Source organism: Astyanax mexicanus, chromosome 16 (assembly GCF_023375975.1).
Source record: "Astyanax mexicanus isolate ESR-SI-001 chromosome 16, AstMex3_surface, whole genome shotgun sequence".
Classification (NCBI taxonomy): Eukaryota; Metazoa; Chordata; class Actinopteri; order Characiformes; family Acestrorhamphidae; genus Astyanax; species Astyanax mexicanus.
Window position 1 is genome coordinate 30396408 of NC_064423.1, and position 15227 is coordinate 30411634.

The following is a 15227-nucleotide window of genomic DNA, read 5'->3' on the forward strand; positions in this document are numbered from 1 at the left end:
AATTTTAAAGCAAGATTAAATAAAGTATAAGAGAATAACAAATAATTAAAAAAAAATAATAATAATAATAAATAAATAAATAAATAGAAAATCTACTCCTGAAAGATTCATATAGTCACATACACACTGAGGATTTAAAAAAGAAATGAACAAAAAAATAAGAAATGAAGGATATAGTTAAACAATAAGTAGATTGCCCTTCTTAAGGAAGTATGTTTTAGATTTGTACCTTTGCTTCCATGAAGGCCACATTTCTTCTATGAAAGTCATATTTTCACTTTTTTGCAGGTGTTGCTGCACAATAGAAAAGTGCACCACCGTTGTTAAGGCTCATCCACACAAACCTGGAGATTTTTGTGTTTGAGTTTCTGTGTTTTGGCCTCCCGAACACACAAAACTTACTGATCTCTAAAAAAAGAACAGTGCAGTCTGTCTCTAAGTTGATAAAGCTTTGGTTTAAATTAAAAGTTTTATTGTTGGGGAAAGGAACACACAGCGTCCCAGCTTAAAAACCTTATTCCATATGTTGAATGTGTTGGTGGTAGAATCATAGTTTGATTCTTTTTTTTAAAGTCTTTTTTTAAGACAGGAATTTTAAGACTATGATTGATGTAACAATAAATTCTGAATTGATCTCCAGTGAATGTGGTTCATGTAACAAGACAATGACTCCAAGCACACAAGTTGTTCTACCAAAGGTTGATTAAAATAGAATAAGGTTAATGTTAAAAAAAGTTAAGTCCTGACCTTAATCCAATCCAATAGAAATGTTATGGAGGGTCCAACAGTAAACAGGATGTGGGACATAACAGATCTGAAGCTGTTTATTACTGAGAAATGAACTACAATTCCTTCAAGCTGATGTGCAGGACTAATCAACAGTTACAGCAACATTTGGTTGCAGTTATTGCTGCACATGGAGGTCACACCCGATACTGAAATTTAAGGTTACACTTAACTTATACTTTAGTCACTCATAGATATGTAATATTTGATAACTTTCCTCAGTAAATAAATACATTACAAAGTCTAACATTTTGTCTCTTTGGTTTGATTTGGTTCTAATTATCAATTATCAACTCCGAAAATCCAAACTCTTCTTTAAATATATATAATTTTTATTTTAATGTAGCAACCATTTATCAAAAAAAAAAAAAAAAACAGAACTGACATTTTTCATGTTGTGTGCATTTACTATTATACAAAACTACTTAGCATACAGTTAGCATTGGTATTGGTCATGATAGCAACCAAAAACACATTTATGTTCACAGTAATGTACTGTTTCACAAATTAGAAAAAGAAAAAGCACAGAATGTAAAAAAAAAGTCTGTAAAAAAGCCAGCAGGCTGGTTCAGGATCCTGTAGAGTAGTGCTCTAGGTATTGGATTAAAGGTATTTGTTCAACGCCACAAATTCTCCAGTGTCCAGAGGGCTGAAGCAGCAGGTCTTGCTCATTTAGAAGCTGTTATGAAACAGTTTAAAATGGAAAAAAGGAAAATGAAGACAACTGGTCAGTATCTTTCTGCTTAGAATAAATTGGGACTACAAAATCAAATAGTTTGCTAACACTAATTTAATGTGATTAAAGGCACTGTATACAATTTATGTCCAAAAACATTTTGCATATTTCATTTCTGGATTAAAATATTAATTTTAATTTATACCTCTCCAGTATTGGGTCTGTTAAACCACATGTGCATGTACTGTCATAGAAAAGTTGGCCAGAAACAGACAAAAAGAAAAAGATGTGATGAACAAAACCAGAGTCTATATTATTGAGGAGACATGTCACTGTCTGTTGTATGAATGGGATTTCTCATAATGCCAATCATTGTGCCTGTTTTTGGGTTAAGTCCCGCCCTTAAACAAAAAGAGCCAATCAGCTTGCTGTTTGTGCAGGGAGAGAGACCTACATTTACAAACTGTTAATGAGATTTTTGTCTGATTGTTTTTTTTTTTATCAGTGATGTAAAATATATTGTTCAAATGGTAATGGTAACTTCATCAGTCACTTCACCAGAACTCTGACCCAGTGATTATTAAATGAAATCTTTTTGAATGCTTTGTACTACTGTAAAGTGGCAAAAATGTGCGAGTAAAATTTCACCTCTTTAGCCTTCAGACATCATTTTAAACTTCAACTTCCATAAAAACCTCCACCATCTCTTCAACCTGTGGGGCAGACCTGGTCTCCAGTGTCTCATTGCTAAAAAATGAAGAATAGGTCATAGTATGCAAAGTCAATCTTACTTAATTATAATCAAGTAGCCAAGATTTGTTTAAATGCAGAAAAAAGAGGGAAAAAGATCTCACTTGATCTGTTCCAGACAGTCCATTTCCCCTAAAACAGAGAAAGATAAAAGCATGTATATGGTGTTGAATAAAGTAAAAATTATGAAATGACACAGTCCAATGATGACCAGTCAGGGTTTAGAAACATACGGCCAGTGCTCCTGTCCTGGAAACGCTCCTGACTGATGATCCAGAACACACAGCATGCCCCTGCCATAATAACCAGCAGCAGGAAACAACAGAAAACCACGGCGAGGACTTCTATAGACGTCATCCTAATATCTATAACAGAGTGATTAACAGAGCTGAGATTATGCTCACTAATGATATGTCAATACATGTGATCACAGGTTTACTCTGATTAGATTGTACAGTTTGATAACTTAGCATGACCATATTTGGGTTTCAAAATAAAGGACACAAAACCATGTATCTCCATTTTTGTCCATGCATAAATTTTTAAAACTTTTTGATAACTTCCGAATCTGGCAGTTGTTTGGGCTAATACAACAGAAATGCTCTAAAATAACTCTGAATAAATATATTTATATTGAATTTCATACAAATGTTTTTTTTTCCATCTCCTGTAAAGTTGCCATTTTTAAGTTGTTTTTTTTTATTGTACTCACTTAAAGTCTTTTTGTTTAAAAAAAAAAAGACATTTTCTGTTTTATTTAAAAATCAAACTCTACTAACCCACTCTAAATTAATAAACTACACTTTAGATAGCGTCTCATGCTCCTTCAAATAACCATGATGTACATTTGTATTAAGCGCTCATATGGTGCAAAACAATGCTAGAGTTAATCTGTATTTATTAGGAGGTATATATTTTACATTTGTTGAGAAAGGGCAAGACAAATTTCTATTAGTTTTATGTGAAATGCTGAATTCCAAAAAAAGTCAAATTTTACGCAAAAGCTTAAAATTATATAATATTTAGCATCATTACAATTTGAAGAAATGTATTTCCCATCACTCTCCCAAAAAAGACCCATTAGTTTTTGTTTTGTTTTTTTTTAGAACTAAGCATTCCACAATAAACATTTGGAAATGAGGATTTCCCCTTTAAACCTATTTTCAAAACCCTGATTATAAAGTCAGCACATCACATTACCTGTCATCTTAACCAAGACCTCCTCACTCTGCAGCCAAGACGAGTTGGAGTTAAAGCTGTCCCTCGCTCTGCAGCTGTAATAACCCGAGTTCTCAGCACTGAAGGCTGTGATGACTAAGATGCGGCCGTTCGGGGTTAAGGCGTGAGAATCACCCTGTTCTGGTAGGATGGCTTGGTTAAAGGACCAGGAGAAAAGTGGGAAAGTTCCTCTGGTGATGACACACTGGAGAAGGGCAGCAGCCACCACAGAGTCTGCTGTCTGGAGGAACTCTACCAGGACCTGTGCACTGCCTTCTACTGGAACTGAAGAAGATGGGTACACATAGGAATCAGACACAAGTAAAAAGCGAAGAAATTACATTGTTTGAGGAGCAGTGCACCATTTCTCTTTTTCTCTGATACCTCTTGTTTTTGAGAGTCACTTGGAATTGAGTCACATGCGAAAATGACGGATTATCGCTGAATTATTGATCCAACAATTATTTCTGTGACAGGAAGCTGAAATTGCCTCAGGATTAAGAATGTAATTGCTGCATCATTTAAGGTGGAATAAAATATTTTGCTAGCCAGCTAGCTACAGAGACATACTGCTAGGATTCTTTATGCTTGTTATGTACGAGAGCCATAATACCTTGAATTACATTAGATCAAAGCTAATGTCCGTAAGTTTTGAGAATTAGGGGCCTCTCTGGTGAGAATGGGTGATTGCACAGAGCATGCGGAAGAATCATTTTAAACTGGGTGGATGTGATTCGGTATCCTTTCAGAGCGGATGAATCTGATTCCAGGTTATGTTCAGTCAGAGAGCTCTGAGTTACCCCTTCTGAAGTCTCCATTGCTCCATCAACCACTTGCGTTTAGTAAAACTGAGCGGGATCATCTTTTAGAGGCTGTACATGCGACATAAGTCTGTTACGTTGCGTGACATGGCCAGAAGTACTCCTGCAAAAAGCGACCTGACACTAGAATGAATATATTAGGCTTAGCAGGGATGGTCGTTCCAACACACTGGTACCATTAAACAATATTTTGTTCCTTCTCCACTCAGAAATGCTTTCAGTTTAGAAACAAAATAATACTGCCACTTTAAGATAATGCAATAGTTAGTTATTAGCTATTTTAACAAAACAAATTCTACACAATTCCCTATTCACCAACAAGAATCAGGACACCAAAGTGCTGGTGGTGAAATCTGTCTAAAAAAACTGCAAAATGAAGCTACGTGGATTAAAAACAACCAACTCGAATTTCTGCCCACACTTCTGTTCTTATACCCAGAACCATCACTTTAATACTGTAATACTCACCCACTTCCAGATCTACTGGGTCACTAAGAAGCTGCTGGATGTCAGTCTCTGCTTTACACTGGGCCGTTCCCATATCCAGCCCCACACTGACAGGCACACTGAACCAGGCCTCCAGTGAACCAGTCCTCTGCACAGCCACAGCCTCCCCATCCAGCAGCAGCCGGAACGTCACCGGCGGGCTGCCTCGTACCAACCTGCAGCTGATGTTCGCATGGTACCCAGAACCATGATAGTAAAGGGTGAATGAAATCCTGGGAGCTGACAGGTATTCTGTGAATGAGACATATATATTGCAGTGAACATTGATTAAGAATTGCATTGTATTGTATTTTAAAAATGACAGATCCCTGTCATCAGTTGAATTTTGCATGGCATATCAGTGGGAGATCCTCGTTCATGCTACAACCATCCATGGCTGGGAGTCCCTTTTTAGTAAAAAATGATAACAAAAACCTGACTTTTAAGAAAATTAGTGAATTAGCTTGTTGGTTTTCAACACACGCAAAGAGAACCCCATCTTGGTGTGGAGATCTGTGCAAGCGCAGTAGCCAGAATAAGCCAAAAAACACATTGTGCATTATTGAGCTAAACTGAGGTTGTTTTAATCAGAGTCAAGCGGTGATGTTAAACACACTGTTGAATGACATTTACCTCTATTCATATAGATAGTAGCCTGTTCTTGTGTAACTGAAAATTACTGCCTGGTAGCATTGTAAACATGCCCCTTAACAGACTTGTGCGCAACCAACTGATCCAAAGTAATACACAGTATATTATAATATTATTTTAAAATTCTACATTATTCTGATATGACTGTCTATATCATTGCTGTCTAATGAAAAACAAGTGTATCTTTTTTTAACAATTTTTTATTTTCTACAGCATTTGAACACACAAACTGACCCTGAAACTGTCTCAAAATTCTTTGTTGATTGGACCAATAGAAGTTCTTCAAAATTACCTGAAATAAACTCTTTTTACATTGACTTCTATTGATAGTTAAAATGTGGAAGTTAATGAATCGCCTACAGTGCCTACTGTATATAGAGATAAAACAAGGAAAAAAAGAAGATAAATAACCAAACCTATACCTTTCACAACAACGTTGACCTCCATGCTACTGGAGTATCTGCTGTGGTTCCCCATCTTGTTAATGGCCATACATGTGTAGTACCCAGCATGCCTTTTGCCAGCGCTGTCCACTGTCAGTGTGTTTTCAGAGATCTGGTGGAAGGCCGAGGGTAAGTTCAGCTCCTGTTGGTTGTGGTACCAAACGTAAGTGAGGTGAGTCCCCTTTCTGACCCGACAGTGCAGGTTAAACCCTGACATCTCGTAGATGACCGGTGGGTCAGGATCGGGAACTAAGTGGACACCTTGTACAGGAACTTAAGGGAGAAAATAAAAAAAAAGAAGAAAATGAAAGTGTTAATATTTTCTTTTCTTACTTACACTCTTCCAGTTTCTGCTCCTACTGTATATCTCTATATATACTCACTCACTACTTGAAAGTTCACAGCGTTGCTGGTGCTGGTTTGCCCTCTTAATCTCACTCTGCACATATACCGTCCGTTTGACCTCTCGTTGACCCTCAGATAGAAAGTGACTGGCTGGCCTCCCAGAGGATCAATTACTGTCTCAAGGACCTCGCCAGGGCTTTTAATGAGCTCATAGGTCAGAGGTAATGTCCACTCTGGCAGCTTACATTCAAAAACTTGTGTAGATTTGACGTAGGCCATGTTAGGCCCAGTAAACTGAGGCCTGGGAATAGATCCACCTGCACAAAATAAAGAGTCTGAATTTAATTAATGAAGTAGTTCAGCTAAACATCAAATGTACAGGATAAATCAATGACCCTAAGTGCATTCAGTCATCCAAAAAAACAAACATATTTTTTAGTTTTTTTCCCCGATTTGTGCTTTTTTACATTAGTTTATATTAAGAGATGCTAGATTAGACTTAGCCTGTTATCAATCTTATTAATAAATAAATGCCAAGGATATTAACTTGTTTGCTTTAAAAGCCTAAACCAAAATGCTATATTTATATGTTTATGTCTGTAAAAATTATTACGTAAAATCGTAAAATGACAAAGAACTTTTTTTGGGGTGACTAAGGTTTAAGTAGACATTGTGGAAGAAGACATTGTGGGTGTCCATTGTGGTTAGGATGCTAAGATTTTAAATAGGTCTCAGTTACAGTATGCGTGAAATATGTTAATAAATACATAAAAAAAAAGGAAAAATCTGAAATGTCAAACCGATGTGTGTTTATTAAGAGAAGGTGGGGCCAGACTGTAAAAGACTGTTTAAAGCTGAAAAAAATCTGCACCAGGAATGTGTGGCAACTGTTGGAGCAAACACTGATGTGAAATCAGTGCAAATATTTCTCACAGTTTTGAAATTCCAGCAGGAGTTCTGATTCCGAAAAGAGGATATGTCCAGGAAAAAAAAGGTAAATTACCCTTCCTAAACTTTAAACTAACATAGGATTAACATTTTATATACATTAGCCAAAAGTGGTTTTGATTATTTTAAATGATTTACATTATTCAGCTACAAGATAAACTTTATTATTGTCATTCATTAGCATCTACTGTTTTAAAATAAAGAAAAAATGACCAAACTTCAAATACCAAACATCCCTTGACTGACTGACAAATCTTTTTAATTCGTTTTTTCACTGTCCACTGTCTATGTATGCATTATACCTAGGATATGTACCTGTTTTAGTCACAACTCCAGCCCAAACTGAAACACAAAAAGAACAGAAAAGGCTGGTTAGAGACATATTACCTTTTATTTAAACATTAAATTTAACATACAAGTGTGAATCTTCTCTTTCTTTTAAGATAATGATACAATGAACGTGCGACTCACATAAGATTGACATCAGCTGTAACCCCAAACCTTCTCCCATTCTGGAGCGCTCTCACGCCTCTGCTAGCATTGTTGTCTTAGCTTGAGTGGTACACGTTTGAAGTCATGTGTTAAAGTGTAAATGTGTGTGAGTGTGTTAGTGTGTGTGTGCGTGTTGCACTCAGCTCCTCCTGGCCATGTGTAAGCCACAGATAAAAAAAAATGCCCATGCGTTTTACAACAGAAACGCAACAGGCCTGCTAACAGTGCTAGTACCAGAAACCACACCCTTTTTAGATAATGCTCAAAATTTATTGAGAAAAGAATGAAAAAACATCACACAAACGTATATGTGATAATACAGCATTGTTTAAATATTACAGTCCAAAAATATCACTTTTATAGGCATAAACATTTTAGAGAAAAAGCTTTACAAAATATGCTAAAGTGGCTAAAAACAAACATCAGCTGGCAGCTAGAAACATTCGCTGGCAGTTAGCAATACTCAGTACACGACAGCCCTACTGAAGAAATCCAGCTCAAGACCAGCTTTTGCAGGCAGCTGCCTTCAGATTGCTTAAAATAAAGTCATTGATGGTCAAGATGGTTGAGAACAAGTTGGTCATCAAGGCAAAAGCATACCCTATCCTGGTAAGCAAGCTTATGGTCTTGCTGGTCATGCTGGTCAAGCAGTTTGATCGAGCATTATTCATGCAAATTGTACACTTTGTTCTTTACCTAATTATAACATTTGGTTACCTATACTTTACTGGAGTAATTATTTTTCAGATGACTTTTTACTTCTGCTCCTTACATTACAAAAATCGCCTTGCTACTCCTATTTCATTGCGGCTTTTCATCATTCAATAAAAACCCCTGTCCAGATAAATCTCTCCATCCAGACAGAGTGAATCTGACTGTGGTTGGATGAAAAGTGTAAACATATACCATTTTAACACACTATTGGTTTATACTGTGATCCATCACACCTGCACACGTCACGCCCCATACACTCCAGCAAGAACATAGCAGATGTATACAGCCTAGTATGAAGATGATCCATGCAGAGACTCAAAAGAACTTAAGCGAAATGCCACAACTAAGCTTTTTTCATATATTTGCATTGCACTAAAATACATTCATTTTGTGAGGATTTTCAGTAGTATAATGTTTTTTTCCCCCTTGCATTACTTCTACTTTTATACTTTAAGTAGTTTTGAAACCAGTACTTTTACATTTTACCTGAGTAAAAAGAGTTGATACTTCAACTTCTACAGAAGTATTCTGTAGAACTAATCTTAATACTTTTGACACCTTTGATGGTTATAAACACACTAAAGCATCATACTGGGTTATACACAGGCATACTGCTTTTTCAGCAGTGAACTGCATAATCAGCCTAAACAGCACAAAACTGCACTGCTTCTGCATGTAAAGTATAATACTGAGATGAACACTGCTTTCTGGGAAGATACGTATCTTTTAAACATTCATCTGTCTTATAATATAAGCCATGTTACTGCACAATGCACTGAGTTGGAGGCTTTTGGTCTGTTGGATGTTGCAGAATCAGAACAACTGAGACCGAACACTCTTTCACTATCCATCCCAGTGTAGTGGATTAACCAGAGGATTTCTTCATTGCTTGGACACAAACACACACTACCCCCACTTTACGGCCTATAAGGAAACTTCGAACCCAGAACACTCTAAAAAAACCTTGGAGTAATCTTTTTTCAAACAACCTTAAATTTCAAAATGACATTTACTGACTATTTCTTCACTCAGCCTCGCCCGAGAGCCCTAAATGCGAGTTTAGGGTAAAATTCTGTTTACATTCCTCCAAGTCATAAACCTCGGAGTTAATGTAAACATTTGGAACATTTGCAACACATTTGCAACATTTGCATCACTAGGACGGGACTGCGGACTTAAGAGAGTGTCAAAACTTAATTAATGCCTTGGAAATTGTTAATTCACCAAATGTTGTACCAATTTAGGGGTTTGTGCCTAGTTATTTCTGCAAAGCACTAAGAAATAAGTTGACAGAAATGGTCTAAGCTTGGGATTCCATTTTCAACATTGCAGGCTCAAATTCTGTGGGGTGCAGAAAGATCTTTACTCCCCACCATCGTAAATTCCGACGCCAACCGCTTATCTAAACACTCAGCAAAGGGGGAGGAATTCCTCACTCAGAAGATTTTGCTTAAAATACATATATATTGACTATATAAAAAAGGTGTTTTATAGAATGTTTACTAAATAATGGTATATGTGTCTGGTATATGGTATATGTGTTTGGATGTGTCCTGATTGAATTCTCCTACACATTCAAGTCTGAATCAACAAGGTTTAATTAGCATTTGATAATTTAGCTTTATTTGGTTATCAGTGGTTTAACCATGTATTATCTTTTAAGTGATTTAATTGGGTTTAAATAATAACATGACTCTTGATCTCTTTCTGACAGAGTACCATCCATCATTGTATTTCTAAGATTATCTTGAGTATTACAAAACTGTTTGTGGGCAATATATATATATTACATTTATTGTGATTCAATTGTAAGATTGTGTTTCCTGAATTTATCATCACAAACTGATATGCTGAAAAATGTATTTTGATCCACTGTTTAGTTGAGTTTTCTTTTGGTTTGGTATATTAGAAAAATAGACCACTAGCTGAAGCATGTTGACCATGTGAGGGGGGGGTTTTATGGCCCTTTGTGCATAAGATCTTCCCCGCCAAAGTTTGAAATTGCTCCTAGACCAATCAAAACACAGACATTTGGGCCACAGGGCCAATCATAGCTCAGGGGCCAAACAGGCCACAGAGTCTAATAGTTAAACTGGGCAGACACAGTTCAGTTTGCCAGTTTTAGAGTTTCCAGTTCAGTTGGAGGAGTTTGCAGTTCAGTTCAGTTTGGAGTTGAGGAGAGGAGGAGAAGATGAGTTGAGGAAAACAGTTAGAGGAGAGAGGTTAGGGAGCCCAGAGATGGATAAAGGATAGACTGTTAGTTTAGTCATCTTAAGTTAGTTTTCTTAAGACTAGTGCATTTAATCTTCAAGTATATTAATATTAGCTATCCTAGTTAAAATATCTAAGGTTATTTTACAATCTACGAAGCCAAGTATTATTCCATCTAAGTTTAGCTAAAGTACAGCTGAAAAGGAGATCCGCCAGATCCAACCCAGAAACCTGCGGTCCGGAGGCCACCAGCAAGCCACCTGAGAGCGAAGGGATTTCCCTGTGGGTTCTCATGGGGCTCCGTGCTGACACAGGAAGTCAAGCCACCCTGCAGACCGGCTCACGTGATCCTTTTTCGGGGTGAAGCATCAGACGACCAACCCAGGCGGACTCACCAAGGCCCACTTCAACAACTCAGAGTAAGGCAGAGCTGGGTTTTAATCTTTCGGCAGATGGTGTCTGTTGGTCATGGTTTGGTCGGGTCTTTAATAGAGCGTCTTTAGTATAGATGACTCATTTTGAGTGGCTTGGTTGGAAATAAGAATTGGTTTCGTAGACTTAAAATGCCTTAGACCCTTATTTAGAAATATTCACTTAATAGTTCTATTAATCTCTATTCCTTTCATGTCAGCATTATAACGTGTTTGTTCTTTTATTTCTCATTTATTATTCTACACTATGATTTGATAGCTAATGGCTACATTTATGACTTTTTAATGAATTATTTACTCATATCTGTGTGATTTAATAAATACTTTTATTTTACAAAACCTGTCATTTCAGTGTGTTTTTCTGGATAACTTGGTTATGAAAATTTCTGTCACCTGTAGAAACCACACCCTGAGATGTCTTGTGTTATTAATTAATTTGATTAATTAATTAATTAATTAATTAATCTAATTAAATTAATTTAATAACTGGCGCCCAATAAAAAAATATTTCAACATCTCAATTAGCACCAGGTATTAAACCACTGAGCCGCTACATAATTGGCTCGCCAACGTGGGGCAGGATTATTATTGGCTCTCCGCCGCGAGACCAGAATATATACACATTTCATAACCAGTTCCAGAAAATAGCGCTGTAAGTTGCAGAATAAAGTGTATTTTGTTGTTATTATTAAATGCGTTAGCTGCTGGCTAGCTGGCCTAGTTGGAGTTAACTGCATAAACCCAGCGTGTTAGAAACACACGCACATGTTCTACACGTGTTTTTGTTTACAATTCAGGACTGGCCAGTCCCCTGTGTGTGTGTGTGGTATGCGAGCGCTCTTGAAAACATTACGCTTATTTGTAAAATAAGCTTGGTTGACACACCGCCGTGTGTGGGTAACCTTAAACCCGGGTGTATATACGTGTATATACGTGTGTACTTACATAAAGTTCGAACTGTTTCCGGTAAAATAGACATATTTTGCCAGTGTTGATCTAAGGCCTTCGCGCAGCCCTGAGTCGCGGATCTCCGGCTCATCGACTCCGCGCTCCAGTTAAAACTGCCGGTTTTTGCGCGAAATCCGTAAAATCCTGCAGTACTGGACACTTCCACGTGCGTAAAAGAGTAGCTAACTTTTACGTAACACCACCCTGAGTGGCAGGAAGTCTATTGTGTGCGTGATTAAACTAACCACGCCAGGATGTAAATCCTCTTTGCTCATCTTGTGAAGTGTGTTGCTGCTGTGTTAAACTTTAGGACAGCCGTGCCCTTCTCCTCTGCTATTCACAGTCGACTGAGTCAGTCAAATCTGCTGACCAGGTCCCAGACCCAAGGGGCGGTCCTTAACGTGGCATCATCAGTGGGCGTGACCACTCCCACCAGTCGGCCTCTGCCACCATCTGGTGGACAGCCTGACTATTTACACTCAAAATCAAAGGGTGTTTTACTACCCCTCACCACTAGGGGGGGTACACTGCCACATCGCCATCTGGTGTTTGATTTGGGTAACTGCATACAGTGCAGAAAGGTGCATTTCATTTGTTTGACCACCAGAGGGAGCCACTTAGCCATATAGCTGTGTCGCCACCTGGTGTTGTACTTGTGTAATTGCTATCATCCTGTAGAGTGCATTTAGAGTTTCTGTCGCCAGAGGGTGCCAATTTCAAACAAACTTTTTGTTAAGTTAATAAAGGGAATTTGCATTGTGGTGGGGTTAAATGGTTTGTAAATAAGTAAACAAATAACTGCATTCATTTAATCGGTTAATATTAAATAGTTAAATTTAAGTTTCAGGTCTGCTCTCTCAAACATTACTCTTTATGTTACATTGAACCAAGCTAAATAGCTATCTCCATTGAGTAACTAATCACAACATAAAATAATTAACTGGTCATTTTAATCAATTTGATTAAGTAAAGTTAATTAAATTTTTGTTAATTAATTATTTTCAATTTAATTCAACCATCTTCAAATAAATTAAGCTTAATTATTGATCGATTAAGATCAATTATTAATAACTGATTGAAATTAATTAATTAATTAACCATTAAAAAAAAAAAAAAAAAAAAAAAAAAAAAAAAAAAAACCTATCCAGTTATCAGTTACTCAACCATATACCCAGCACACCTGTGCTTAATACATAGTTAAATTCTCCCATCCTGTACATAGTTAATAACTATACTCATATTTAGACATACTGTGTATAGTGGCCTACAGTTACTAAACTGTTCACTAGCATCACTGACAACAAATCTAACTATTCTTTCAAAATTAATCTACTAATTGTAACCTTAGGTCACCCACTTTTACAGATTTTCTTCTTAGAAAAGGCACAATGCTAATTAACTCGTACATAAAATAAACTTGTTTGTCACCAAAATTGTTTGATTCCACGTGCTTTACGTAAATCAAAATGTGTGTCACTGAAAAAGCTCTTTTAGAGCTTACAGCTGGTTTACCCCCAGGACTTACCGTCCCAGTCCAACAAATGGACAGTGGGGGTCTCCATGCACTAATTGCCAAAAGCCTCAATGAGTGTGTATCTAAAATCCTTGAGAGCAAGCAACAAGTGGATCCGATTTCCCTAATACTGTGGAAACAACTGCTGTTGTCACAGGATCAACTTGCTGCTTCCTCCAAAACCATTCAAAATCTCCAAGCAGAGATTGTGACTTTAAATGATAGAGTTGCAGACCTAGAGAACAAAACTGTACAGTCTGAAATGAACCAAAGAGACCTCAAAACCGAAGTGCAGCTGCTTCAAAAGGAAGCCAACATAGCTACCCAACTTGCAGCTCAGTCACAGGAAAAACTAAAACATGCTATTGCAAGACAGGTTGAGCTACAAACTGAATTAGCACATGCTAACAATGCAGTCAAATTAACTCGAGACCAAACAGAGTTAACATTTGAGCTGATGATGGAGGGAGACTCCCCCATCAATCCAGCTGGTAAATCAGGAACCCCTGGGGTTCCTGATCTTAAGCAACAACCATCCACAAATACATTCCCTCTAGTCTCCCTTAAAGGTGCTGAAGCGCCAGTAGAACCAAGGTTCACTCAGCGTTCCCAGCCACATGGGACCTCTGTGCAACCTCAAGCACCCTCTGATAGAGATCTGGACAAAATTGCGCGTAACATCCCACGCTTTGAACCAGAACCGGACGGTTCTAATGATGTCCACCAGTATCTTCGCGACATTGACTTCTTCTTACGCCGTTTCCCCAAGGCCACGGTAGATGATAAAATCTACCTCATTAAGGTGTCTTCTAGCCGGGAAGTTGGACGTTTCATTGAGCGCCAACCACCCCAGGTTAAGAGAGATTATCCTGCTCTTTGCAAGGCTTTGGAGAATGAGTTCTCCAACCACCTTGTTCAAACCGGCCTTGCTGCAGCTCTTGCAATTAAGCAGAGACGCCAGGAAACACCCCTACAGTACTATCACCGCCTCAGGCTAGCTTATTTCGGCTATAGAAATGAGCCTGGAATGGAGGAAGAGGAAGTTTTCAAAACATTGTTCGTGAGAAACCTCCATCCCTCCACCAGTCGCTCTTTTGGAGTCGCAGCCTGCCCTCGTACGCTAACAAGCCGGCAGCTGCGTGATTTGGCTCTTAGAGGATTTGCTAAGTTCCAACAAAACATTAATAAAAAATCAGAGTCAAATGACATCCTGATAATTAATGAGCAGTCCTCCCACGTCAAGCAAAAAGGGGCACACAAGGCTCCAATGCCACCTAAGACCCAGTTAAACCACAAAAACCAGAGAGTGTTCCACTCTTGGCGTCGCTCGTCCCTACATTGGGCCAAGCAAAGTGACCAAAAGCCCTCCTATCGAAGGAAAGGTAGGATAAAGCGCAGTTGGAATGGCAAACACTCACAGCACCATGTTCGAGCACAGAGCTCCAGCAAACTTCAATCTCCGCTCAGGAGAAAGAGCCCAAAGCACCACAAACATTGGTGTCCACCTAAAGGGCACAAGCATGAGACATATCCAACTAACCTGAGCACTAAAGACGGCAGTCTGCTCAGACAATTTCGTGACGAAATACGCAAGCAGGACAATGCTGAATCTGAATTCTTGCCAATTGTCCATGCTCCAGATCAACCTGCTTGGGGGGGTGCGAAATCCATCCACTCCAATGCAGCCTTGGTTGTACAGCCAGACGCTGAAAACAACCACACTGAGGAAGCTTCTTCCCTCAGCCTGGAGGATCCACCACCTAAACATTTCTTGGGTTTCTTAACCGAGAAAGG

General features: G+C 38.1%; 1 protein-coding gene across 1 annotated transcript; it reads right to left on the reverse strand.

The window, feature by feature from the left end:
- Nucleotides 1-75: 75 nt before the first annotated feature.
- On the reverse strand, nucleotides 76-9328 carry LOC103034567 (Fc receptor-like protein 5). Its single transcript, XM_022669910.2, has 10 exons — nucleotides 7596-9328; nucleotides 7440-7466; nucleotides 6215-6493; nucleotides 5811-6104; nucleotides 4720-4989; nucleotides 3413-3715; nucleotides 2446-2577; nucleotides 2317-2344; nucleotides 2111-2209; nucleotides 76-1465 (listed from the first exon to the last, which is right to left on the reverse strand). Exons 1-9 carry the CDS (start codon nucleotides 7633-7635, stop codon nucleotides 2134-2136), a joined length of 1449 nt encoding a protein of 482 aa, XP_022525631.2. The 5' UTR covers nucleotides 7636-9328; the 3' UTR covers nucleotides 76-1465; nucleotides 2111-2133.
- Nucleotides 9329-15227: the final 5899 nt, after the last annotated feature.

Coding starts and splice junctions, on each gene's coding strand:
- LOC103034567 (XM_022669910.2), bottom strand. CDS start 7,635: ATGGGAGAAGGTTTGGGGTTACAGCTGATGTCAATCTTAT. Junction 6,494..7,439: donor TGGAGTTGTGACTAAAACAG/GTACATATCCTA, acceptor TATTTTGTGCAG/GTGGATCTATTCCCAGGCCT. Junction 3,716..4,719: donor CCCAGTAGATCTGGAAGTGG/GTGAGTATTACA, acceptor CATCTTCTTCAG/TTCCAGTAGAAGGCAGTGCA.